The sequence below is a fragment of the Phodopus roborovskii genome, unplaced genomic scaffold (assembly GCF_943737965.1).
Source record: "Phodopus roborovskii unplaced genomic scaffold, PHOROB, whole genome shotgun sequence".
Taxonomy (NCBI): Eukaryota; Metazoa; Chordata; class Mammalia; order Rodentia; family Cricetidae; genus Phodopus; species Phodopus roborovskii.
Genome location: NW_026126571.1, coordinates 2,369,448 through 2,397,227, shown reverse-complemented (window position 1 = coordinate 2,397,227; position 27,780 = coordinate 2,369,448). Strand labels below are relative to the sequence as shown.

The window sequence follows — 27,780 nt, the reverse complement described above, 5'->3', positions numbered from 1 at the left end:
ACCAAGAAGGTCACTTCAGGAACTTTGCTCAAAGTCAGAGAAGCTCTGCGGGCTGATGGGGGTTCGGTTTCCCTCACTGGCTACAGAGGATAAAGTTGTACGGGCAATGTCCCCCATCCCCTCCCCCAAAAGCACCCAGGCACCGGCCCTGCCATTCATGCACACATGGACAGGTGTTCTAGGCACACCAGTGTATAGACACACACTCTTCCAGGAACAAAGGGAAACAGATGGGAAAGATCTCAAGGCAGTCAGGGGATCATGCACTCCCCCGTCAGCAAACTGGAAAGTCGTACAGCCTCACAGCCACACAAACACACGGCTACACCAGCCCCAGCGGCTCTTGTGGTGTGGTGCTCCCTTCTGTCCAGGGCCCGCCACAAAGCAAGTCAGAGCTATGCCCTTGCTCCTTCCCACAACTAAAGGACCCAAGATCTCGAGGGCCACGGCAGAAGGGTCACAGGGATTGACCTCTCGCAGGAATCGGGCAAAGGTCCGGCCCTCGGCTTATCCAGGTCCTGAGGGCAGACACTGACCTCCAGGTGATCACACAGACTCCAAGAGAACGGAGCAGCCGTGGTCATCTCCCAGGCCCAGTAACCCTGGTCTTGGCAGTTGCTAGTTGCAGGAACTGCTCATGGGCTGGCAGTCATTTTCCTGACTCTAGATGGACGTCTCATCACAGGTGGCCAGAGGAGCCCCAGTGAGCCGGATGTGGGCTGGGCTTGAGCAGGAGTCTAGCAGGAAGGGCGGGGGGAAACCACCAAAACCACTGCCCCTCTTGGCCAGGGCCAGGGGCAGCCGCTCGTCTTCAGGAGAAGGGGAGGGCGGGTCCTGGCTATAGCTTGTGGTCCCAGAAGGTGGAGCCCCCAGGTCTAAGCCCACCTTGTCTCTAGCCAGAAGCTCCCTCTGCCGCCGACGCTGCTGACGGCGACCAATCAGGAGGAGAGTAAGGGATGCTGCCAGAACCCCCAGGAAAAAGCCAACCAGCCCAGCCCCCACCACAGCATGGACCCGGTTTGAGGGCCCCTGCTGGCTGCCCCACACCAAGCTGTAAGCAGCCACCACACGGGCTGCTCCGCCCTCCTGACATTCGCAAGCATAGGCACCCATGGCCCCAGGGGTCACCACCACCTCTAGCCCATCTCTTCGGGGGGCGAGTGCAGTCACTCCGCTGGGCTGATGCCATACACAGGATGCCCACGCGGAGCTGGGGGAACATGGCAGGACCACATGGCCCTTGGTAGTCACTGGAACTTCAAACACTACCGGGCGTTCTGTAGAGAGAAGGCACAGAGGACAGGAGCTTACTAGGATGAAGGGCATATGGAGTGCCGTCAGATGTGGAGTCGTAGGGACATTGCCATAAAGGATTCCCAAGGAGGGGAAGGCCCTGTGTCCCTGGACGCCATGTCTTCACAGGTCGGGGTTTTTCGACTGAGTCAAAAGTGAACAACTTCCTAGCCCCTTTCTCTATATTCCATCCACATTTCATTGAGCCATACAGACCTCCGGGCTCTTTCGGACACAAAGAGGAGACATCCGCTGACTCTATGTCTTGGACCATCCTACAAAGAAGAGAATGTCTGGTAAGTCTAAAGTTCGCATGTGCCTGCATCCTCCTCAGAACCTCGCGGTACCACGGTACTCAAGTATCACGGTACCACACAGCCCACCATCTCCCCACCACCAAATCTTTCCTTAATACCCCTCATGTTCCTTAAGGCATTTGCCCTGTCAAATTCCATACATAATTCCTAGCAGACAATCTGTTGGAAAGGTGCTTGGTGGGTATGCCCTAAAAGGAAGAGAAACGTCCTAAGAAGTGACACTGGCTGTCCATAACTACAAGATCTCCCTTATTTAAACCTGAGTGGTCCCGGGAGGTGACTCAGCAGGTGGGGATTCTGGTTGTACAACGAGAACTTAAGCTTAAACGTCCCAGCCCCATGTCAAAGGCTGGGTGTGAGGTCAGGCTGGTGGTACACCACATGGCTTCAAAACAGGAAGTCTCAGTGTTACTCTGAAATTGCATTCTGCAAACAGCTGGCCAAAGAAATATTCCATTGAGGGAATCATTATTAAAGATTAACAACTGAGAATTTCGTTCAGGAGAGGATGCCTGCCTATCATGTGCAGACCCCAGGTTAGAATCAGGCATGGATCATGAGACCCATAGTCTCAGTGTGTGGGGGGACGAGGCAGGAGAGATCACTATGAATCTGAGGCCAGCCCAGGTTATATAGAATGAGTTCTAGCTCGGTTATCTACAGTGGACTGTAGCCCAACCCGGGCTACAGATCAAGACCTCATCTCAATTTTTTTTTTTTCAAATTGAGGGGCATGTATGAAACATAAGCCTATTAGGATTGATGGTATTATTTGAATCTTGACTTATAACAGGTTGTTTATGCAAGTATAGGTAAATGAGAAAACGCAAACATTGACAGGATATTTGATAACACTAAGAAATTAAGAATTGGGTATGGCCAGGCAGTGATGCTACACACCTTCAACCCCAGCAATCGGGAGGCAGAGATTGGTGGATCTCTGTGAGTTCAAGGCCAGCCTGGTCTACAGAGGGAGTTCCAGGACATCTAGAGCTGTTACACAGAGAAACCTTGTCTCAAAAAACAAAAAAATAAAAAATAAAATAAAATAAAAATAAAAAAGAAAAGAAAAGAAAAGAAAAAAGAAAAAGAAAGGAATAAAAAAAGAAAGGGGGAATTGGGTATGGCTACAGTAGTTAGTAGGTAGTATTACTCATTATGTAATATGGCTATTTACTTTGCATGTATGTGTGTGTGTGTGTGTGTGTGTGTTTGTGTGTGCACACAAGTGGACATGAACATTGTGTGCATACACGGGGAGGTCAGAGGACAATTTCAGGTGTCACTCCTTAGGCAGCCTCCACCTTTTTTTCCCCTCAGGCCCACTATGTGTGTGCAGTGTCCTCAGAGGCCAGAAGAGGGCTCTGGAGCCCCTGGAACTGGGAGTCATCATGTAGGTGCTGAGAATTCAATCTGTATCTTCTAGAAGAGCAGCCTTCTAGCATCCCTCCACTACCACCTTTTAACGTGCCCTTGTATGTTAGAGATAACGCAAAGATTCATGGATAAAGCAGTATGATATCTAAGATTTGCTTCCAAATAACAGGGGTGAAGTTGTTAAGAACACAGGCTTGGCCAGGCATCAGTGGTGGGAAGGGGAAGGGGTGGTGGATATATGGAAATTTATCATATTAGCCTCTCTACTTTTGAATGTGTTTAAAGTTTCCAAGAGTAAAATGTTTTCAGGCGAGTCTTCATGGGATAGAGAGCCAGGCTGAAATGCTCAGGGAGAGCGAGACATCAGGAGTTTGCTTCTATACGGCATATTTTTAAGGTCACTGCTAAGAGGCGAATGGGTACTAGAACCCTAAGTAAGCGAGAGCAGGTCAGCGAGGAGGGTGAAGAGCGGCCCAGAGAGAAGCAACTGCGTTGGGGGACGGATGGCTCAGCGGATGAAGTGCTTGCTGCACAGACCTGGTGGGATGAGTTTGGTCCCCAGAACACACAAGTTGGTCATAGCAGGAAGGTCTCTACCCTCCCAGGGATCCCAATGCACCCCTGCTGACGGAGGAGGAGAAGGAGGAAGAGACAGAACTGGGAGCTTGCAGGAAGCTAGCTTGAACACACAATAGTGAATCACAAGACAGACCTTGTCTCAGAGTAGAAGGTGAAGACTAGTACCTGAGGTTGTCCTCTGCTTTCCACACATACGCAGTGGCAATAACACACACTTGCTGGCCCTCATATCTACACATATCCCCCCTTTCTTGCATCATAATACATCATACGGACACATAATGGCAGTGGAGGTGGAGGTACCCAGGAGAGCAATGATACATTCTGGATCTGGGGTTGATATCAATCGCAGTACAACGTGCACCATGTCTGGTACGAGCAGCGTGTCTGCTGTGTCGTTTTACTGAGGTGTGCGTGTGAGGGAAAGAGGAAAGCACACTGTGTGCTTACACTGGATGTGTCTGGGCTGCTTATGAAGTATAGGCATACACGGGGCATTATCTTAACGATGTAAAGATGTGTCACACTTGTTTATGCTGCGGGGATATTACTTTAACTGTGTAAATGTGTGTTACATTTGTGTATGCTGCGTTGGTTTAATGATGTAAGGATGTGTTACATTTGTTTCTTCTGCCTTTGTTAATGATATAAGAATGTGTTACATTTGTCTGTGCTGTGCTTCTTTAATGACTTAAGGATGTGTTACATTTGTTTCCTCTGCTCTTGGTAATGATGTAAGGATGTGTTACATTTGTTTCTTCTGCCCTTGGTAATGATGTAAGGATGTGTTACATTTGTTTCTTCTGCCCTTGGTAATGATGTAAGGACGTGTTACATTTGTTGCAGTAAGGATGTGTTACATTTGTTTCTTCTGCCTTTGTTAATGATGTAAGGATGTGTTACATTTGTTGCAGTAAGGATGTGTTACATTTGTTTCTTCTGCCTTTGGTAATGATGGAAGGATGTGTTACATTTGTTTCACCTTGCCTGCCTAAGGCACCTGAGTGGTCTAATAAAAAGCTTTACCGTCAATGGCTAGTCAGGAGAGGGACAGGCAGGTCTGGCAGGCAGTGAGAATAAGTAAGAGGAGAGAATGAGGGAGAAAGGGACACACCTGGGGCCAGAAGCCAGATACCCTCCAGACTTGAGAAGCAGGGAGGGAGGGAGGGAGAACCCCCAAGGCAAAACACAGATGCAGACAACGAGATAATTTAAGTTATAAGAGCTAGCGGGACAGGCATAAGATAAGGCCAAGCATCCATAACTAAGAAGTCTCCATGTCATGATTTGGGAGCTGGTTGGTGGCCCAAAAAAACAAAGCCTGGTACGATGCAGCTCTGCTGAGACATGTTTGTGACAACCACAGGAATGAAATCACCTAAGCAGAGTGTAAAAGAGGAGTCTAGGACTAAACCCTGAGTACCAGTGACATTTAGTGGCTGGGGAAGGAGACAGATCGCTGTCTCCTTCCCCAGGAGAGAGGAGGAGGGAAATTCCAGCAAGGGGGGAAGGGCAACTGTGAGAGCATCCGGTGAAGGCGGGGATGACATTTTATCACTAGACCCAAGAGAAATGATAAATGGGTGTTTATTGAGGAACAATTACACAGAAAAATACCAAGAACCAAAGGAGGTTTCCCTGCTTTCCCTACGGGGTTCGAGGATCCAACAGAAAAAAAAAAAAAAAAAAAAAAAAAGAAAAAAGAAAAGAAAAGAAAAGAAAAAAGGGCAAAGGAAAGCCACACCTCAAGCTCCTTCCTCTCTTTTCACTTCCATCCACTTGAAGCCACACCCAAAGGGTTGCAGCCACCATTTCAGGGCCACAGACCAGATGCCTACAATTCCCCTTTTAGTCTAAAGAAGGTTTTCAGCCTGATGCAAAAACTATATACAATGATAACATATGCCAAGTATACTCCAGGAGAAGGAAAGGTAAACATACACTAATTAAAACCTATTTTCAGCAAGAGCAACACTGAGCAATAAATACATACACTACATGTCTAGTACACGTGTTCTGTATCAGGGCAAAGGCATGACAGAGATTACTGTGATAGCAGTCCTACTCTGGAAAGTCTAAATCTTGTCTATCTAAGATAAGAGAGGGTATTGCTACGACTCTCATCTTCAACTTCATCAAAGACCCAAGAAGGGAAATAACAATACTAGGGTAGGCAGGAAGCGCAAGCGTGCGACTTCCAAAGGCACAAGCGAAGACAGAGACAGCAGGCTACCTCAGATCTCACAGCGACGTCTCCTAGAGATTGTGTCACCAGCTGACACAGACTAAGTCCCATTGTCAGGACAGGCCTAGCATTAATTAGGCAGCACCAGACAGACGGACAGACGATGAACTAATAAGGGCTGACAGACAGGCAAGTGCTGCAGACAGACACTGAAGAAGAAGGCACACACAGACAGGGTGGCATCAGCAGGTGAGTCAGGCATACGGGAGGGGCGGAGCCACAGAGAGCAGGCATGCAGCCCCACTCACCCACGGCGCTCCCCTGCATGGGCCACACAAGCATCAAGCCGGAAGCTCCAGGCGCACACAGGGTCCCGGGCCAGGATGCACTCGGAGCAGCTCTGGAGACGTCCACAGTCACTGGTGTTTACTTGTGTCACCTCGGTATGGGAGCCCACCAGGAGCCAACCCTACAGAAATGAGCCAGGGGAGAAAATGCGCTAACCCTTCCAGAGCAGACCGCGAGCTGGCCGCAGCCTTGGTTCTCCCCGCCCGGCTCACATGGTACAGTTTCATGCTCTCAACCGGCTGTGGCTCTGGGAACAAGGCCAGATCTTCCAGGATGCTGAGCTGAGCTCCGATGCGCACGGCCCGGTGGATGTGTCCATCCTCTAGAAGGCGGGCAAAGGGCGTGACTGACACCTTGCCTGGGACTCAGACTCCAGCGTGTCACAGAGAAGCGCTCTGTCGTGACAGCACCCACTACGCAGGCGACTTGCTTGATGTTTAAACGTACCTGTCCCCAGGTAGAGCACATCATATTCTTTCCCTGAGAGGCTGGTCACCCTGTGGGCCACAACTCTGAGATACGCTGTGTCTGTGGTGACCAGCAGGGGGCGGCCATCGGCTGGGAACACGGGCCTGTCCATGAGCGGGTGGTCTCGGATGAAGGTGAGGACGCGGTCAGGCAGGGCGAGTGAGGATCCAAACTGCTGGAGCTTCATGTTGTTGGTGATACACTGAAGGAGACGGGGCTGGGTGACTATGTTTCTCAGGGGACCGGAAGTGTCAGGGGTGAGGACCTGCCCTGCCCTGCCCCCTCACCTCTCCAGGTCTGGGCTGGGGCACCTCGTTGTCCATGACAGGCAGTCCCCTGTTGCAGTCATGCTTCAGGTCTCTGAAGGGACCATTCAGCACGGCCCGGATGTCCTGGGGTCGGAAGGCGCACACAGCACAGATGGCAGCTCCTTCCCTGGAGGAGTCACAGGTTGGAGCCAGGGATCTGGAGAGGGGCTAGGTGACAGCAACTCATGCCTTATCAGCCATGCGGCTGAGGGAGAGTCCGCCTGCACTGACCACACCGACTCCACGGACCTCCCACACTGTCACTCTCGCCCGCACCGAGGCCCCCTCACCACTGAGAGGAAAAGATGCCATAAAAGACAGGCGTGCCCGCTCTAAGCTGAGGTCGAAGCTCGGTCATGTCCTGCAGGACCCCAGAGGCCTGCCCACGCTCAGGCCCTGGACACAGCAGGTCAGCCTTTAGAAATGTTGTCCATCTCTGTTGAAGGGTCTTCCGGCCCCCAAGGTCCCCCTGGGGTGACAAGAACACGGCAAACACTCTTCAGAAGGACCAACATTAGGCAAAACGGGTGTAGTTTCCTCCCTGACTTCGCAGCACACACGGCCAGGTGAGGACACAGCCATACAGAAACGGAGGGACAGAGCTCAGGCCGAGGAACTGGGGTCAATGCAATGCAGAGGTGGGCAGAGGCGTGACCACATGGACAGTGACAAAGTCAGCCCAGGTCTTACAAAGAACCATGACCTCAACTATTCTTTAAGACACGGGATGATGCCAGTTATTATGTAAATTCTGCATGTGTTTCAAAGGTGCTAGAGAATAGACCAGATCACAGGGGCAGGAAGTGCTGGGGCAGGACTTGAACCTGGGTCCATCATTAGCTCCTGCCTTGAACTTCTAATGTAAATGTGTCACAGGGTAAGCGTGGGGGTAGAGACAGAGCACACTCCCTCGCATCCCTCCAGCTCCCATGAAAGAAGCCTCCACAGAGAACAAAGCAGAGGAGACCCAGAGAGAAGACAGATGACAGACAGCCAGGACAGAGGATCTCACCGCACACACTCGGGCCACCCGTGGGACCTTGATGCGCTCATATGAGTTCAACACTCGGGAGGTCTCCGTGAAGAAGAAGAAGATTTCGTCATCTCCCTCTTCATCGCCCCACTCAGCCGGGGTCAGGACCATCGCCGAGACAAAGGCTGGGGCTGAAGAAACCAATGACCTCAGATCTTCACAGTCACAGCCTGGGGCTCCCCCGCCTCCACCCGACCTGTGTCACAGGGGACCCTGTCCCTCTCCCCACCATTAAGCCAGGATGACAAGGTCTCTGTTCGAATCCAGTCCTCAGCGCGACCCACAGCTCGGGAGATAATCGGTTCCGTCCCCAGGAAGTTTTTCACAGTGGCGGTGTAGAGGACGCCCCCTGCAGGGCGACAGGGAGGAGAGGGGCTGTCACAGACACACACCCAGAGGCAGAGGCAGTCACAGGCAGAGCATGGGATAAAGCAGAGCAGCAACACTGAGCACCCACCAAATGTCCACAGGGGAACTGGAAAGGGAGTGTTGGAGGAAGCCCGCACGGGAGACTACCATGTGCCAGGAGCACAAACGCCCGTCCAGTGACCGCGGGGTAACGTGCTGATGAGCTGACCGTCCTGAGACTCCCCAGGACGTGGCATTTGCTTTGCAGCAAAGCCAGTCTCACTCCACTATGGAGCAGTCAGGGAAGCTGTGCTCTTCCTGAGCATCGCTGGGCACACTACTCTAGAACACTCCACAACTAAAGAGCCTACTGGAATTGCTGGGAGATGCGATGACAGTGAATTCTGTCTCAGGCCCAGCAATTCCAACTCGGTAAAATCGGGACATGTCCCAACACCCTGCATTTCAAACAAGCAGGAGTCAGTCTGATACAAGTGGTTCGGGCCTCACTTTGGGAGATGCCAGCCCAGTTTGATGAGAGGACACTTCAGTACTTTAGTGAGGAATGGGGCTCTTCCTCCTGTACAGAAACTGTTGCAAGCACTCTGGGAACAGCAGTGGTTAGAGAACAAAGAAACCACAAACACTTTGGTTCCGAGAGATGGACGGCTCTGTCACCAGGACTAACGTGGGCAGAGGCTCAGACACAGGAATAAAAAGGGGGTGCGGACAAAAGAAAGGCATTTGGAAGGTCTCTAGCACCACGGGCACTCTGGGAAAAGCAGCGTGGCAGGAGCCCACCAGCTCCTGCACAAAGGCACTGTGCTGAACACATCACCGACCCCACAGGCTCCCACTGGGATGAGGAAGACAAGCATATGTTCAGAGACCAGGGGTCCTGAACTAGTAGATGGAGGTGGGCACAGAGGATGGAGAAGGGACAGGGAGGGAAACCAGGACCCTGCATAAGCTGGGCAAGTGTCCCACCAACTGAGCTATATCCCCACCGCACAGCAGCTCTGAAGAATAAAGTCTGCCAGTTAGAGCACTTCAGGGAGAAAGACAGGAAAGACATGACTAGAGGAGCCATATTCAGGCATAAGGACCATGGAGACTGACACCCAGAGGCTTCTGGGCCAAGCAAGTGAGTAGAGGCAAGGTAGAAGCATGGGGTGTGCTCTATTTGTGAAGTGTGCTCTGTCATGCCAGCAAGTGTAGTCTTTATCCCACAGAGAAGAATAGAGCTGCGGAGATTTTTTTTTTTTTTTTTTAATGGGGAGAGTAATATAATCAACTTGTGGTTTTTAAGAAAGTAATGAAGGCTGGAGGTGTAGCTCAATGGTAGAGTATGGGCCCAATAAACCCACAGTCCTGGGTTAGAAGCCCACAGTGATGACGACGACAATAGGAATGGGGGAGAGCAGAGTCTGTAATCCCAGCGGTAGGAAGACTGAGGCAAGAAGATGACAAATTGAATCCCAGCCTGAATTACAAAGCACAGGGCTGTCAAAAGGAGAGGAGAAGGGCCAGGCACAGTTGTGCACAGCTTTCATCACAGGACTCTGGAAGCAAAGGCAGACAGATCTCCGTGAGTTCAAAGCCAGCCTGGTCTACACAGCAAGTTCTAGGACAGCCAGGGCTGTCTCAGCGGTTAAGAGCACTATCTGCTCTTACAGAGGGCCTGAGTTCCAGTTCCCAGCAACCACATGGAGGCTCACAACCTTCCTTAGACTCTAGACCCAGAGGATCCTACCCCCTCTCCTGGCCTCCTTGGGTCCTGCAGGCATGTGGTACCCAGCCATACATGCAAAATGCACATACACATGAAATGAAAATGGGGAGAGGAGGAAGAAGCCACCCCTACATTCAATTTACTGTGTGATGTTTTTACTTGTGAATTCGTTAAAACAGCATGATTTTTACATTTAAAAAAAGAAGAGGAGGAGGAAGGGAAGGAAAAGTGGAATGACGGAGAGAATGAAAGAGGAAAGAGGAGGAGGCAGGGGATGAGACCAACAGAGGGCCGTTCACACAGTTCAAGGAGAGTGGAAAGCCAGGCGCTGCTGGCGCACTCGGGAGGCAGAGGCGGGCGCTGCTGGCGCACTCGGGAGGCAGAGGCGGGCGCTGCTGGCGCACTCGGGAGGCAGAGGCGGGCGCTGCTGGCGCACTCGGGAGGCAGAGGCGGGCGCTGCTGGCGCACTCGGGAGGCAGAGGCTGGCGCTGCTGGCGCACTCGGGAGGCAGAGGCGGGCGCTGCTGGCGCACTCGGGAGGCAGAGGCGGGCGGAACGCTGTGAGCTCCAGGCCAGCCTGATCTACAAGAGCAAGTTCCAGGACAGCTTCCAAAGCTGACTCGGGGTGGGGGAAGAGGAGTAGAAGACCCGGGGAAGGCGGAGAGAATGAAGGGGACGGGCTAAGAAGGTATTCCTAAGGTGGAGTGTGTTAGTAAGGGTTGGAAAGGGTTTCAGCGTCACAAGACTTCGGTTTGAACTCTGTCTGCTTACTAGATAGTATGATCCTGGGCAAACTGACTTTCCTAAATTTTAGATTCTTCAGATGCAGAATGGATAGAAAGCCACCTTGAAATCAGAATTAATGCAGGTGCTAGATAACAATTGCAGAGCCCTAGCGAGAGACTGGCAGATGGTAGGCACGCGGCACAATCAGTTACAGCTCCCTGTGAAACTCCAGAGACATATGCTTGACTTGCTGCTAGGAGAGGACGGGCAGCTGACAAATGACACCACAATCCCTTCCAGAGAAGTTTAGAGAAGAAAACCCAAAGATCGGTCATAGGTCCCAGCAACAAGTGGAACCCACGTGAGGCAACTCTACTGGCGAGGCGGTAGGTGGAGAGATACAGAAAAGCTGGTTGAAAAATGGTCCCGAGCCAGGTGGTGGTGACACCGCCTTTAACAGCAGCACTTGGAGGCAGAGGCAAGTGGATCTCTGAGTTCAAGGCCAACCTAGTTTACCGAGCAAGTTCCAGGACAGTCAGGGACACACAGAGAAATACCATCTCAGAGAGGAAAGGGAAAAGGAAAAGGAAAGGGAAGGGGAAGGGAAAAGGAAGGGGAAAGGGAAAAGGAAGGGGAAAGGGAAAGGAAAGGGAAATGGAAAAGGAAAGAGAAAGGGAAAAGGAAGGGGAAAGGGAAGGGAAAAGGAAAGGGGAAAAGGAAAGGGGAAGGGAAAAGGAAGGGGAAAAGGAAAAGGGTCCTAACACCAAACAGACGACTCTAAAACTCTGGCAGAAGTTGTCCTGAGGATGGAAGATGAGAGGAGACAATTATGCATGTCTAGAGAGCGTGTCTTTAGGGATCCAGCTGATAAATCATCAATGGATAGGGACCACAGATAAGCACGCAAAGGCCTAGCTACCACTGGAGGCAAATGGTCCCAAAATGTGCTAAGGGATCAATTCCCTGCAGAGCTAGCAATGATGGAACCTGCTAATGCAGAGACTGTCACTCAGGGCGGAAGGGAAATGGTCACTGAGTGAAGAAGACACCTTGGGATGGAATAAGCAGGTGTCCAGGTGCCCCGGGAGAATAAGGGGCTAACCCCGGCCTCAAATAAACACAGGAGGACATCAACCACACAGGCACGAAGACCATGTCCACAGAGGACATACGCATTCTAGATTCTCCAAGACTTTCTCAATACCTTAATACAGTAAAATGTTCATAAATGTGCAACTGTATGGCCAATTATTGCTGACTGGATCGATCAGTAAACGTTCATATACACATCTGGCTCAGTGGTGCATGCCAGGAAATCCCAACATTTAGAAAGCTGAAGTAGGAGTTTTAGGTACTCAGGTCAGCCTGAAATACCCAGAGAGACCCCATCTCAAGAGGCTGAGGGCAGGGCCCAGTGGTGCACGCCTTTAATCCCAGCACTGCGGAGGCAGAGGCAGGTGAATTTCCAGGCTAGCCTGGTCTACATAATGAGTTCCAGGTCATTCAGAGCTACATAGTGAGGCCTAGTCTCAATAAATAAATAAACAAATAAAACAAAACAAAAAAGCCTGAGGTCTGGGGGTGGAACTCAGCAGTAAGATGCTTGCAAAGGCCCTGTGATCTAACCTCACCGCCAAAAAAAAAATGATAATAAAAACTAAAAAGCATGTAAAGCAGAGTGGTAAGATGGCCGTGGCATAGTGACCACAGCGTTAGGTAGAGTTTCGTGAACGCTGGTAATTTTAGTGAACACGGGATAACTCAGTCCTGTTTTCATAAAGCATATGTAAATATACACATATACAGGAGCTTGGGGAGCACTTAGCGGGTAAGAACACGTCTGTGTAAGCATGAGGAAGGACCTGAGTTCAGATCCCCAGCACCCACATAAAAAGCCGACATCACGTGCAGCAGAAACAGTATTTTCACTGGGGCTTGCTAACTACCTTAGCTCCGGGTAGGTGACAGACCCCGCCTCCAGGGAACAAAGCAGGGAGGGACAGAGAGGGACACCTGATGTCTTCTGACAGAGCCCCCACACTCACATGCATAGGCACTGAAACACGTGTGTGCATACACCATGCCACACCTGTGTGTATGTGTGTATGCACGTGTACATGTGTCTGTATGCGGTCTTCAGGAAGACTGTTGCAGGTGGTATTACTACAGTGCTAATGGTGTTTGTTTCTGACTAATGTTACTAGAAGAATTGCTTTGCTTTGGGTTTTTTGAAACAGGGTCTTCCTGGGATGGCCCTGAACTATCGATTCTCTGACACAACCTCCCAAGTGCTGGCATTTCCAGCATAAACCACCTTTCTTGTCTGGCTATTTGGGGGGGGGGGGCAGAGAGGGTTGAGACAGCATCTCGTGTAATCTACGCTAGCCTCAAACTTTCCACGTAGGGAAGAATGGCCCTAACTATCCTGCCTCCACCTCCCAAGTGCTTGAGATTAGAGGTGTGTATCTCCACACTTGGAGTTTTTTGTCGTTTTTTCTTCTTTATACTTATATAGTTAGCATCTTTAACTTTTATAACTTAAAAATTAACATTTTCATTTCAGAAACAGAAAAAAAAAGGAATTAAAAAAAGAGATTGAAAGCCAGAAAAGATGAGGACTCAAAGCTTAATAAAACACACAATTGTATGTGAAAGAGATCCCTACTTGTCTGGATGGCCTGTAGACGCAGGTCCCAGAAGGGTTAGCCACTCTAAAATTAATAGGCTAAGTTGTGCATCCAGTAGCAACTATACATTACGCCATCAGAGTTTCAAGTTTCCATTTGGGAGGCTGCAGAGATGGCTCAGTAGTAAAGAACAGCTGATTATCTTACAAAGGAAACCTGGGTTCAATTCCCAGTACCCCACACCCACATGTTAACTCACAACCATCTTTGACTTCTGTTTTGGGGGACCTGACACCATCTTCTGGCCTCTGTGAGCAGCAGGCATAGCCCTGGACTCCAGATCTTCCTGTCCGTGAGTGTGTGAGTGTGTGAGTGTGTGTGAGTGTGTGTGCATGTGTGTGTGTGTTTGTGTGTTTGAGACAGGGTTTCTCTATGTAACAGTACTGGCTGCTCCAGTACTTGCTTTGTAGACCAGGTAGGCCTCGAACTCACAGAGCTCTGCCTGCCTCTGCCTCTGCCTCCCGAATGCTGGGATTAAAGGTGTGTGACATCACCACCATCGGGCCCTATATCACTTTTAAAAGAAAGTCTACTGGTTTTTAAAAACAAGATTATGAACATACTCTACTTTTCCTTTTTAAGGTCAAGCTCCTTCTTTCCTGTTTTTCTTCCTTATTCTTCCTTTCTTTCTTTTCTTCTGTTCCTTTTTTGACAACATCTCATGATGTCCAATCAGCCAATATGTGGCTGAGACTGGCTTTGAACTCCTGATCACCCACCTCCTCTTCCCCAGTGCCAGGCTTACAGGCCTATGCTACCATACCCTGCCAGTCAGATAGTCGTTCAAGATAGACAGCTTCAATTCTATGAAAATGTTTTCCATTTCCTTATCTAAAAGTTAAATCACCAGGTACCTTTCTTCATCAGTCTATTCATGAGACATAATTAGACAGAGATACAGTGCTTAGCCCTTATCACTTTCTGTTGGCCATGTAAGATCCTATGCCTGCCATGTTTTAATGTATGTGAGGCTGTCCAGGGGCAACGGTAAATTTAAGATGTCAGATTTGACCTAAGTCGTTGGTGGCAGCTTCGCACACCTGAAAACTTGTAGCACTCCTTGGCGGAAGAATAATTACCTCCAGATGGAATGGTTCTGGGATCCATAGAGAAGACGTTACTGGACAGGTTCCAAAAATAAAAGGAGGAGGAGAAGGAGGAGGAGGAGAAGAAGAAGCCACTCACTGTCATAAAAACCTAATTCAAGATGTGGTAGGAAAGACCAAAGGCTGGGCTGCTTGCTCCAGCATGGATGGACGTCTGGGTGAGTAATGGTACTCTGAGCCCAGAGAGAAGGCTGGGGGAGGAGCAGTTTTGGAGGATTCAGATGGAGATGATGAGCTAACGTTGGGCCATGATGGTTTTGAGATTCTTGTAGGACATCCAAGCAGCGTTGGATGTGTGTTCTCCAGCCAGGTCTGGGAGACAGGTACAGAACCAGGAGCCATCAGAATATGATGGGGAAAGAAGCCACAGGGCTAGTTAAGATCACGACTGCGTGCATGAGAAGAGGCTTTTGGGTGAAATCCAACCTTCAAAGAGCAAGCAGAAGACAAGAGTACTGGGAAGGACTCGCCGGTGATTTCAGGCTAATGTGAATCGATTGCCAAAACAGTCAAATGTTTCCTAGTATAAATGTGAAAATAACGAAACTGAGATGATTTTTCTAATTTTATGTGGCTACAGTACAGATAAATGTCATATTTCAAAACCGAATGTACAGCTAGGTATGGTAGCTCATGTCTGCTATCCCAGCACTCGGGAGGCTGAGGCAAGAAGACTCCTGGCAGGTGAAAGCCAGCCCGAGCAACTGAGAGACCGTTCTAAAACAAAACAACAACAACAAACCCTATACTTATTAGGTTTACTCCAAAAGAAATGCAGTACCAGTAATTCTCCAGGAGAAATGCCAATCAAAATACAATCAGGGCCAGGGGTGGTGTACATATGTAATCTCAGCCCTTGGGAGACAAAGGCAGGCAGATCTCTACAAATTCCAGGCCAGTCTAATACACTTAAAAAAAGGAAAGGAAGGAAGAGCGAAAGAGAGAGAGAGAGAGAGAGAGAGAGAGAGAGAGAGAAGCCAGGCGTTGATGGTGCACGCCTTTAATTCCAGCACTCAAGAGTCAGAGGTAGGTGGATCTCTGTGAGTTCGAAAGCAACCTGGTCTACAGAGCGAGTTCCAGGACAGGCTCCAAAGCTACACAGAAAACCCTTTCTTGGAAAAAAAAGAAAGAAAGGAAGAAAGAAAGAAAGAAAGAAAGGAAGAAAGAAAGAAAGAAAGAAAGAAAGAAAATAGAAAGGAAGGAAGGAAGGAAGGAAAAGGATAGGGAAAATACAAATAAAAATAAACTTTGGAGAATAATTTTAATAAAATAATAACTTCCAACCAATAAAATAAACTTAAAATGGAGTTTGTCCCCTTAAGCCATGTCCTAACATGAATTTTCTTCCTGAAAAAACAGAGACGTTATCCAGAGACTTGCAAATGCCTAAAGAGTATTGCTTAGAAGGAAGCATGCTTCATGTGCCTACAGCTAAGCCATCTGTTGATGTCCACGTCTGCAATTGACAATGCCTACAACTCAGAAATCCTTCTTAATGACCCCAGTGATCAATTCAGGGTTTTGCCAAAGACGCTGGTAAAAAGCCAAGAAAAATATTGAGCGAAATGTTTTATTCAAACACAAACTAATACAAACAAGGTCTCATCAGTCCCAACAGTAGACGGTGAGGGTCAAAATGACTGGACGCTGTAGTTACTCAGCTCTCTGCTTACTTTCAAACAGAGTCATCAACAGTATGACTGAGGAGTGATTTAATCTGTTTATCTTTTAAGACTTTTCCTAAAAATAAAGTCATACATAAGGAAAAAAAAATCACTTTTGTAGTTCAAGTCTCAATCTCAATTTTTGTCTTATACAAAATATTGTTCAAACTTGGCACAGTAGTGCACACCTTTAATCCTAGCATTCTGAATGCAGAATGTGAGTTCAAGACCAGCCTTGTCTACATAGTGAGACCCTGTCTCAAAAATAAATTAATAAGCCGGGTGTGGTTAGCACACGCCTTTAACCCCAGCACTCAGGAGAGAGAGGCAGGCAGATCTGAGTTCAAGGACAGCCTAGTCTACAGAGAGTTCCAGGACAGCCAGGGCTACGCAGAGAAACCCTGTCTCAAAATAACAACAACAATAATAATAATAATAATAATAATAATAATAAATAATTGAAAAGTAATAAAAATTTTATAAAGTGTCCAAAAGTATAAGTAAAAACATACTTTACAATAACCTCAGCAACAAGTGTCAGGAAGAAAGAAGAGCTGTGATCCTTGAGGACAAGTTCCAGGTTAGCTACCTTGCAAAGACAGACTTTAAGCTCCATTCACTAAAATAAGTTCCAGATACTCAAAGAACCAAATCTAAGGGAAAATGATTATCTGTCCTTTAAAAGAAGGACAGAGTTTTAAAAACTAGAAAATTAGAAGCCAGGTGTGGAGGTGCAAACCTTCAAACCTTTAATCACAGTCTGGGGAGGTAGAGACAGGCAGAGCTCTGTGAGTTTGAGGCCAGCCTGGTCTACATGGTAAGTTCTAGGACAGTCAGGGCTGCATAGAAAGATGATGACTCAAAAAATAAAATAAAGTAAAATAAAAATCATGGCTGGAAAGATGGCTCAGTGGTTAAGAGCACTTACTTTCTTCAAGAGGACCCAGGTTCAATTTTAAGCAGGCACATAGTTGCCCACAACCATTCATAACTCCAGTTCCAGAAATCTGATCCCCTCTTCTGACCTCTGAAGGCACCAGGCACGAACATGTTGCACTGACATACATGTAGACAAAACACCCATACACATAAAATAAAATAAAATAAAACAAAGAAGTCACACACACACACACACACACACACACACACACACACACACACACACACGAGGGAAAGGTGTGGCTTAGAACACTAATGACCCAAGAAGAAGCAAAAACATGAAAAAAAAAAAAAAGTTAGACTTCAGTAACATTCAAAGGAACACAAATTAAAACAATGTAACACTTTCAGCCTCAGATTAGCACAGATTTTCTTAAATGACAACCATGTATTAGGGCAAAATTAATGTGAGAAAACTAAACACCCTCCTACACTTCTGGCTTAGGGTGTGATCTGGTACACCCCGTCTAAAACTTAATTAGCATCTGATAATGAGCCATAAAATATCACACCCTTTGATGTGGTGATCCATTTCTAGGAACCCTGAGATGGCCAAAATGTGTTCACTATTAAAAAATATGGCTAATATCAAAAACTTTGAAGGAAATGTAAAGTAACAACAATTTGGAATTATTTCATCAGAAGATGAACAGCATAATGCTATCAAAACCTGTCTTCACAGCTGGCCATAGTGGTGTATATCTTTAATCTTAGCACTTGAAAGACAGAGGCAGTTGAGTCTCTGTGAGTTCAAGGCCAGCCTGATCTACTTAGTGAGTTCCAGGACAGCCAGAGCTACATAGTAAGACCCATGTATAAATCTAATTGAATAATTACTTTTAAAAATGTCTTCTCAAAGTCTTTTCAGAGGCTGGAGATATAGCTGAGTAGATAGAGGGCTTGCCTGGCACGCAAAGCCTGGGTTCTACCACTTGTGTAGCTAAGGCACACATACCTATCATTCCAGCCTTCTAGGACAGGAGGGTCAGACTCACCTTTGGCTTCTTGGAGAGTTTGAGACTAGTCTGAACTACATGTTACTTTGTCTCAAAATGTCAACAAAAAAAAGTATTTTTAAATCCTACAGAAAGTTCTATCAAGTCATGTTACATGGCAAAGTTCAAAACTGTATTCGTGCTGGAAATGAAGTAACTTAAATGTTACAATGCGCACCTAAGATTTCTATTCTGTTCCTGCCTGTTCTGCACTGTCATGAGGAAACAGCTGGCTCTCTCTGAATTTGGAGAGCCTATGTGGGGCAGCCTCCCCTAAAATATGGGTTATGTAGTACAAAGGTAATCTGTTCTCTATGCCAATGAATTCGTCGTTCTCCAAAAGAAGTTGGGCGCGGTCCATGCTTGAGCAATTGCAGGTGGCTCCCTCAGAGGTGGCAAAGGAAGGAAGTGGGAAAACAGCCATTCCCCTGAAGAACAGGGGCCAACTAAACGTGTGCACGTGTATGCGGGCGGGTGAACACATTTTAAAGGCTAGAAAGGCGCAGCTCCAAATACTGGCAGTGGTTTTCTAAGTGGAGATACGCTAGAAGTGCATTAAGTGATAGCTTCGAGACACATGGGGCCACTTACACCAAATTAAATTCAATTGAATTTAAGATTCCCTCATTCCACTGCAGTAGTCACATTTCAAGGGCTTATTAGCCAAGGTAGCAAGTGGCTACCAAATCGGACAAAGATCTGGGTCGTTTTAGTTGCCACATAAAGATAATTTGGACAGTGCTATTCTAAATCATGCTTTTTAAAACGCTCTGTCCAAATGTATTATATTACAATATGCATTGCAACAATTCCTCTTACAAACAGGGTGCGGGGAGGGGGTTATAAGAGAAGAAAACAGGATCCAAAGAAAAAAAACAATCACACTACAGGTGCAGAGGCCACAATCTCTAGAGAGGAGCCTGGGGAAATGATATCCTGCGGGGACAGGTAGCAGTCAGGGACACAGGCACCCAGGGACCATCAGGAAAGGCTACGAGGAGACGAGAGTGTAGTAGGCATTCCAAGGGAAGGAAAGACACAGACACTCAGCAGCAAGGGTGGGGAAGGAGGTTGTTAGAGCAAGAATCATGGGTTCTTGTCCCTCCCCACTCACCAGCCATTACAGCTGCTGACCGTTGAGCTGGCTCAAAAGGACATTTCCCCCGGCCACTCTCAAGTCTTTCAACCTGCTGGAAACTGGACACATCCTACAGACCAGAAGGGGAGGGGGCGGGGTTTAGGGTTTATGGGGGAAGGTTCGTGGTGAGAATTAAACACAAGATCAAATGGAGGAAAAGCCCATTCCCATTCAGCTCCCACTTCCCGGCTCCCATCCCCACATTCAAGCGTCCTGGTTCCTCTGCCCATTCATTTCCTTTCTCTGCTTTACTCCTCTTTGCCCTCAGACCCACCCACCCCTTCCTCACGAAAGCATATCTAGCACAGCCCTAGAAATGCCACGAGGCTAGACACAGCTCTGTGCCCTGACATTCCGGCATCTGTAACTGCCAGGATGTGTTACAGCCAAAGAGAAGCAGACAGCCTTTGGAGGGCTGGAGCTCTGAGGAAGGGCAAGGAAAGGCTCAGCTGAAGCCCGGAGCTTAAAGAAAACAAAGTATCAATTCCCTCAGCTCCCACCCAAGGATGGAGAAAGGGCTGGTTTCCGCATCCCAGAAGAGGAGGAAACTATGAAGCAGGTGAAGAATGACCCAAAGCCCGGATGATAGTCCGAGGGCTTGTTAGGCAAGTATCTTCTTCTCTCAGGGGCCTCCAGAGAGGTGAAGGTGACAGACAGAAGACTCCCACCAGGGCCAGTCACAAGTGAGCTTACTCTAACATACAGCACTAAGAGCAAGATGACACCTTAAAGTAGAAGTGAAGCATGGTCCCACACTAGAACTCAGAGGAACAGTACTGTAGTTCATTTCAAATCAGAGTCATGACATGGACACGCCAGGAACACGCTCTCTCTAGCTAGGAAACTCAAGTAGACATCCGCTGCGGCTGCTGCTTAACTGTTCTGATGCTGGTCAGAGGTGAGAAATAAAGACGTATCCTCTGAACTTAAGGCTGGGCCATGCCCTGTGCTCCTCTCTCTGCTGCAAGGTTTGACTTTGCTGATACAATTCTTAAAGGAAGCCTGTAAATCTGGTGGCCTCTCCAAAAGGAGACACTGGATCAAAGGAGCCTTTTGGAATGGAGGACCCCACAGAAGCACCCTCCAGTGTGTGGTAACGAGGACATCCTTGTCAGGGGAGAAAGATAGATCTGTGACCACCACGGCGCTCCAGCCCCCTAGAAGTGCAGTTAGCACCTTCAGTGGCCCACACTTTTCTCTCGCCTGAGCTACTCCTTATCGCGGTTAAATAAGGAAACCCATACTTCTTACAACTCCTTCCTGCGCTGAACAGATCCACCCCGATTTACCTCCATACTTACATCACTCTTTCAGAATCATGCACACATGTGCACAGGCACACGTCCCTTCATTGCCTAGAGTACAAACTCTAACCCAACCTACTTATTTTCTACTACTTCTTAAAATGATCTTTGTTCCAAACAAATCACCCATTATTCCTGAAAAACAAACTGTTTTCCCATCTCTGTGCCTAAAACTGCCCCCTTTCTTTTCACCAAAGACCAAAAAGATGGTCCTTTTCCTGGTCGCCATCCACTTGAACCTCTATGTATCATTTGGCCTGTTTAATTCCTTTCCTTGGCTCTTGGATTCTGTCTTCCCAGAGTCCTTCTTCCTACCTGATATTTGTTTCTCTGGCACCTTCTTTTTTCTAGCCCCGCCGTGCACATCCTTAGGATCTCTCCATAGTCTTTCTAACATCATCAACGATCCCATTCAGTCCTGTTTGCAGCCTTTCTGTTTGACCCACTGGTCAAACCCTCTAAGACTGATGCCCTCCAATGAGCCCCACGCCCTCCAAATCTGAGTCCACTGACTACTGGGCTTTCTCACAAAGTTTGGCTGTCAGCTTCTTAAAACTCAACATGTCAAGACTAGCTCCCTCCCAGTTTTCCCCAGTTCCATCATCAAACCACCTAACCTTCTAACCTTTGAGAATGTGAGCCACCCATTAACAAGCGGGTTCTGATTATCCTCTGTTCAAAACGACCTTGAACTGGGCTTTGAAGATGGAAGATCGTCTTAACGATTTTCTCTGTTTGCATGTGGAGATTCTTCATTACATCCTAGCCAAGTCAGTAGACAGTCTCTCACTAACGACTGTGATGAAGGCATATTCCTAAAGCTTAATTTAGGGATGGATAGGAAGGCTCTCCCTGAGCAGTGAAATTGGACCCTTTGGCCTTGAGAAAAAAAATACAAGACATATAAAGGACCCAAGATGCATGAACCATGTTAGATAGAAGAGCTAGAAGGCAGATGAAGCCCCCTGGGTTGCAGGCGGGCCACACAGACAGGGTTGTAGGACATATCTAGACTAACTCAGGTCAATTATTGGCTCTGCCTCTGCTAGCTATATAATCTTAGCCATGGTATCTGATTTCTCTGAATATCAGCTCCCTTGCTTATAAAATAGAAATAAATTATACTTGAATACCATGATACGATAAAATTAAAACTTAATTGTGAGCCTTTAACAGAGTGAATGGCCATTGCTTTTCTGTTAATCACTATCAAAGCCTAATACTTTTCTCTATTAATGGCTGGAATTCTCTCAACAAGTCACATTAAAATACTTTCTTCCAACATGCAATGGAAGCTAGAACTGAAAGACAGCACTCCACTGTTAACACAGGTAGAGCCAGGACTTATAAGAACCTTCATTTCTCCACGATCGTCAATGAGTAGGTTGTATCTAGATCAAAGCTTGGGGGCATGGGAGGTTCCATGCTGCAGACGAAGCTTGGAGGGCTAACAGCTCTAACCTCTCCCTCCAGAGAATGCTTTTAGATGGATGGCGTCAGAGGAAACCCTGAACCAGTGAGATGAACCAGTGGAGCACAGAACCCTGGCTTCACCCGTCATTGCCAACATCACTCAAGAATGGATAGGGGGTTCATGTCACACTAACTGCCCCAGGCACAGCCAGAACTTGTTCCACCTAGGTACTTTGGCTCGGGTCCTAACTCAGAGATCCCAAGAGGAAAGGAAAGCCCAAGAAGATGAGCTGGGTTGACCATACTATGCACTAATCCCTGACTCTGACATTCATTCATCTGGGATCCCTATGCCTGAGCAGACTCGGAAAAATAGCTCTGCTACCTTGCAGGCCTGGTGGTGAGTAACTAACTGTAAATATTGATTGCTGGGAGACAGAAGTTTTCAAATATCATCCAGAGCCGCAAGCCTTCCCAGACTGATAGGATCACCCAGACTCTTGTAAAGAGCGTAAGAAAAGAACTGAATGAGGCCAACTAACCCCAAGGAAAGCCCTGGATGCTGACTGGATCCTTCTGAGCCAGAGACAGGAGGGTGCCCTTGAACAGAGAGAGGTTTGTGGAGATTTACACTGCCTAGGCCCAAGTGGATCACTGTATTCGCCCAGAGACTGCAGAACTCTCGAGTCAGCATCTGCAGTCTGGGGGGGTCAAAGTCAAGAAAGAAACATCCTGCAGTCTGTGTGAGAAGGGTTTTTGACTCACCCCAGGGTTCAGTTCCAAATCTGCTGCCACAAGACCGGTAATGACCACTGTACCCTTCACCGAGAAAGGTCAGCGACTAGACTAGACAACATCAACAATGAATTCATAGCAAGGCTGCCTGGGTTTGAGGGTGGGAAAGTATGAGGCCTTCGCCAACGAACAAGATCCAGAAGAAGGTGTGGTTGACAGAGTGGCTCACCCCAAAGGTAATACTGAGAGCATAGGGTCAGCTGATGCCACATTACACAGCAGTGACATCAGAGGCCATGAGACTCACACCCTGCAGAGAAGAGGGTTGGCAGAGGATGCCGGAGATGACGAGGCACGCTGTGGGAGAAGAGGGATTGGGCTGTCCTGATGAAGGAACAGGCCACAGCACTCAGTGGGCAAAGAAGCCTGAGCGTCTGGCTTCTGACGTACCCTGTGGAGTTGTCCAATGGCCAGGCCAACCGATCTCAGCAACCCTAATTCCATGCACCATCTCACTACAGCCTGTTACACTTAGCATACTTTACCCTCTGCAGACAATCTCCCTTTCCCATTCCCCTGCGAGGGCACCCTCTATGCCCTCCACCCACAATACTTATCCGATATAGTAGCTGTCTTAACCACGCCCAACATGGTCACCTTCCCACCCTCCCCCACCCCACCCCCCCACTCCCCAGTAACTCACACAGCTGCGGGCTCCCTCTCCCTCTGCCCCGCCACTCACAATAACCCCGCACTTCGGGTCGAAAGCGAAGGTGCCACAAGTGAAGAGGTGAGAGGCATTGGCGATGGCGAGGATCTGGATAAAATTGTGGCATTCGTCCTGGGGTCAGAGACGGTTAGAGAGAATCAGACGTCGTGGGTATGAGGAAGGACAGGATCGCGGACAGACAGTTAGAGGAGGCTGTGGGATGGGGGAGTGTGGGTGGCGTGTGGTGGGTGGCAAAGCCCTTGCCCGGACCCTTCGGGAGACCCCACGCCAGGGCTGGGGACCCCCGACACTAAGGGCAGGCTGTGGGCTTACACCCTACCTCTTTCTTGCCTTTCTTCCTGCAGTTCTGTCTGTGAGCCTCGGGCACCGTCCAGTCAATCTAGAAAGAAGAAGAACTCTATCCTCCAGGTCCCCTCCCCCAACCCCCACCCCGGCGCACTGAGGTCCGAGGGGGAAGCGTTGGCTCTACAAATCTCAACAATCTGGAAACTTCCAAGGTTCCTCACTCACTGAACTTCTCTTCAAACTGGAACTGCCCGCCCATTAGTGAGTTACAAAGTCAACTCTGAAATCAAAGGCATGAAGAGACAGGGTCACAGGCAGCCCAGGCTTTGCCTCAAACTCTGTGTAGAGCTGAGGATGACCTTGAACTTCTGATCCTCCTGCCTCTGTCTTCCAGTTCCAGCATCACAGGCAGACACCACCACATAGCCTTTTTTTTTTTCCTTGAGACAGGGCTTCTCTGTGTAGCTTTGGAGGCTGTCCTGGCACTCACTCTGTAGACCAGGCTGGCCTCGAACTCACAGAGATCTGCCTGCCTCCACCTCCCAAAATCTGGGATTAAAGGAGCGTGCCACTGACGCCTGGCTGACCACACAAGACTTTATGAGGCACTGCAGATCAAGTCCAGAGCTCTGTGCACACTAAGCACACTGAGCAAACCCCCAAACCACACCCTTAAAGAAACAGGGTATATCAGAATTTGTCACATATACGGCCGTCAATGCTGGTCTAAAGAAATTTTCCATCAGGACACATTTACACACTTGTGCACTGCGTCAGGGTATACGAGAGCTCTTACTAATACTAAACTCTCCCTGGAAAACCACCATTCTAGTGACCTCTGCCTCCTGCCATTTGAAACGTGCCATTGTACCCCTCCCCCATCATCATGAGTCCCATCACAGCCAAGACAGGTGGGAAGACCGCCCCCCCAATCTCCTCCCTTACTGGCAGGCAAGGACTTTACACCCGCGGTGATGTCCTCTGTGTCTTGTGTCTTCCTCTATTCCTCGCAGTATCGGTCTTCACCATACCCACCACAGCCACTCACTGAAGACCCTCCACCCCCGCAGGCTCCCTCCCACCCCCGCAGGCTCCCTCCACCCCCCCCCGCAGGCTCCCTCCACCCCCGCAGGCTCCCACCACCCCCGCAGGCTCCCACCACCCCCGCAGGCTCCCACATCTTGAGTTATTATGAAACTCTCCCACCCAGAGCCCAGGACATGGTGGCTTTAAATGTATGCTATGGGCTCTGTGGACCCCATAGTGATCTCTCACCCTGCGAGGTCTTTCCCCTGAGAAGGGCAGGGTTAAAGCGAAGATGCTGTCCCGAGCACCGACGTAAAGTGTGTGAGAAGCAGGGTCCACGAGGAGAACAGAATAGTTGTATGTGTGAGGGGCAGCAAACCGGGTGACGTAGGAGTCAGCCTCTGGAAGGAGAGGAGCCATCCCTTCAGAAACATAAGATCCCAAAAGGGGGCGGATTTTTGTTATCTCCCAGGGATTATTTATTTGACAACCAACAAGGATTAAAGAAAGAAAGAAAGAAAGAAAGAAAGAAAGAAAGAAAGAAAGGAAGGAAGGAAGGAAGGACAAAAGAAAGAAAGGAGAAAAGGAAGGGCGGATGGACGGACAGACAGACGGACCTGGACAAGCCAACCATCTTCCTGCCCCCAGGGAAAGACAACTGAGGACCAGTTAGCACATGATCCAGTCAAGCATTCTTTTTCTAGAAAAAGAACACTTTTAAAATAGTGACACCAATATTAAATGTCTCTTCTACTCCCAACAGTGTGATATAAAACATTAAATGACCTATAGAAAGTACTAGTACTTCCTGATAAGCCTCATTTTTTTTTTTTTTAGATTAAACTCTCATTATGTAGCCCAAGCTGGCCTTTAAAACACACCCACCTCAGCTTCCTGCCCGCAGGGATTAAAGTGCAGCACCACAGCACATTTGGAGTGCATCTTCTCTCTCACCCTATACCCTTGGCTTCCCCTTACCCCTTCCACCCAAACGAGGATGGGGCGAATGTGTGTGAACTAGACCAGCCTGCATTTGACATGGTTCTCCAGCTTACCAGCTGTGTGCACTCACATAGCCCTCTCAGAGCCTCACCTTCCTTCCTCATTTGTAAACGCCACCATCCACCATCAGGGAGTGTTAGGAGATGAAGACAGGTAACAAGTGGGCATGCCGTCCATCTCATAAATGGTCGCATGCTCCCTCCCTCCCTCCCTCCCTCCTTCCCTGCTCAGACACAAACTAAACCATTATCAGCATCCAAAAACTCTTTGCTATTTAAAGTTCAGTAACAACTTGGTGTGAATCCACCTTTGCTCAATGTCTGGTTCTGGGGGCCCGAGTTCTCATCGGCTCAGATGCCCTCAAGAGAGTAGATGTGACCCCACCCATCCCATCCTTCCACAGCCACACCCACCTCTGATTTCTAGTCTGACATTTAGGATAATCCCTGAATTGTCAAAACTCCTTTCGTGTTACCTGCTCTGCTTTGTCCAGCCATCTAGGCCTCTCTGGATTCCTGGGCACCAATGAAGACTGGCATCCACAACTCTCTTTGTGGGGTATGGGTTCGCTACAAACTGAAACTCCAGGGGCTCTGATCCCAACTTTGCCTTCTGGACTCACAGTGTCCTTAGATATCATTTGGCCTATGCATAAAGCTTTAAGTTACTGGGACCCAATTGTGAGTTTTGGCTTTCATTGAGATGAAAACAAGCCCCATACCCATCCACCTCAGCAGAGAATCTAAACTGTGAATGTCATTTGAAACTTTATAGCATCCCTGATTTCTCCATGTCTTCATAAAGGTCCTCAGCCCTAGCCTCTGTTTTTAATATATAACTTTTAGGTTTCTTTTAATAACAATTATTATTACATGTATCTTTGTCTGTATATATGGTCGAACAGGTAACCACAGAGTCCTGTTCTCTTGGAGCTGGAATTGCAGGTGGTTGTATGCCATCCGATATGGGTGCTGGGAATAGAACTCAGATCTCCTGGAAAGTCGGCCAAACGCCAAGCCAACTCCCTGCCCCTTCCCTGTTTTTTATGAAGACCTTTGAATGGACTCATTGAAGTGTTTTCTAGCATTCAAACTAGGGAATGGGTAGAGGGAGCACGGAACGTCCAGGAAATTAAAGTCAAGTGAGTTGGTAGCAGAAGGATGGGAAGGATAAAGCCAGAGATGCCAGCCTTATAGGAAGTGGGTGGAAAGATCTGGATCTGGATGGTGGTGGGAGGATGGTTGAAAGGACAACCGGGAAATGAAGTTGAAAACACTGAAATGCACGAAATGCATGGTCAGGGATCAAGGTGGGTACCTCGACTTGAATGGGAGGGAGGGGGAGGGGAGAGAGAGGGAAGGGGGGAAATAAAGGATAGGAAATTGCACGGACTTGGAAATGAAGTGTTGGGTGTGGGTGTATGTGCTGGAAACAGGAATAAAGGGCTGAAGCGGACAACCTTGGGCAAACCCCAGGCGCTCCCTGGGCTACAGAATCCAGGTCTGCAGGATGAGGGGCTGCACCCTGTGGAAAAAAAAGGAGGGCTCCGGAAGCACTGTGGTTGTGTCTTGAGGGCTCAGGTGCGAGGCCAGGTTGGGGATAGGATAGGGTGGGGTGGGCTGGGATGAGATGGGGATGCACAGGGTAGAGGGGTGTGCACCGTGGGGCCCTAGCTGCTGCCGCCGGGGTTAGCAGGGCAGAGGCGTGTGGGCACCTGCTGGCAAGGGCTGGGCTCCGTGCAAAGGGCTGAGGACAGGGGTCCCTGCATCTTACCAGAGATGGGCAGCGACGTTCTGGGCACGGAGCGGGGCACGCGGCCGCACACCGGGGCGCTCAGCATCGCCAGCAGCAGCAGTAGAGACGGTGGCGGAGGGAAGGGCGAGACCGGAGGCGGCCGGGGGCCCGGGCGGGGCCGCTCGGCCCTGGCCAGCATCTCTGGCTCCGCCTGATACCGGGTGGGGCGCGTCTGTACGCCTCTGATCAGTACCGCTACAGCTCGGGCCTCGGCCCCTCTCGGGTCCCCTCGGCTGAGCTCGGCCTGCA

General features: G+C 48.8%; 1 protein-coding gene across 2 annotated transcripts; it reads right to left on the bottom strand.

Annotated features, from left to right (window-relative positions):
* Positions 1 to 352: 352 nt before the first annotated feature.
* Sema4f (ssemaphorin 4F) lies at positions 353 to 27,780 on the bottom strand. 2 transcript variants are annotated; one of them, XM_051202946.1, is made up of 14 exons: positions 27,511 to 27,780; positions 24,985 to 25,136; positions 23,744 to 23,803; positions 23,437 to 23,535; positions 19,219 to 19,312; positions 8,138 to 8,257; positions 7,888 to 8,039; positions 7,169 to 7,344; positions 6,855 to 7,002; positions 6,547 to 6,769; positions 6,312 to 6,421; positions 6,060 to 6,220; positions 1,510 to 1,568; positions 353 to 1,277 (listed from the first exon to the last, which is right to left on the bottom strand). In XM_051202946.1, the coding sequence occupies exons 1-14, from the start codon at positions 27,668 to 27,670 to the stop codon at positions 664 to 666; spliced, it is 2,328 nt and encodes a 775-aa protein (XP_051058903.1). In that variant the 5' UTR covers positions 27,671 to 27,780; the 3' UTR covers positions 353 to 663. The 2 variants fall into 2 exon arrangements, with proteins under 2 accessions (XP_051058903.1, XP_051058902.1); XM_051202945.1 differs by having other exon boundaries at positions 354 to 1,277; positions 7,166 to 7,344.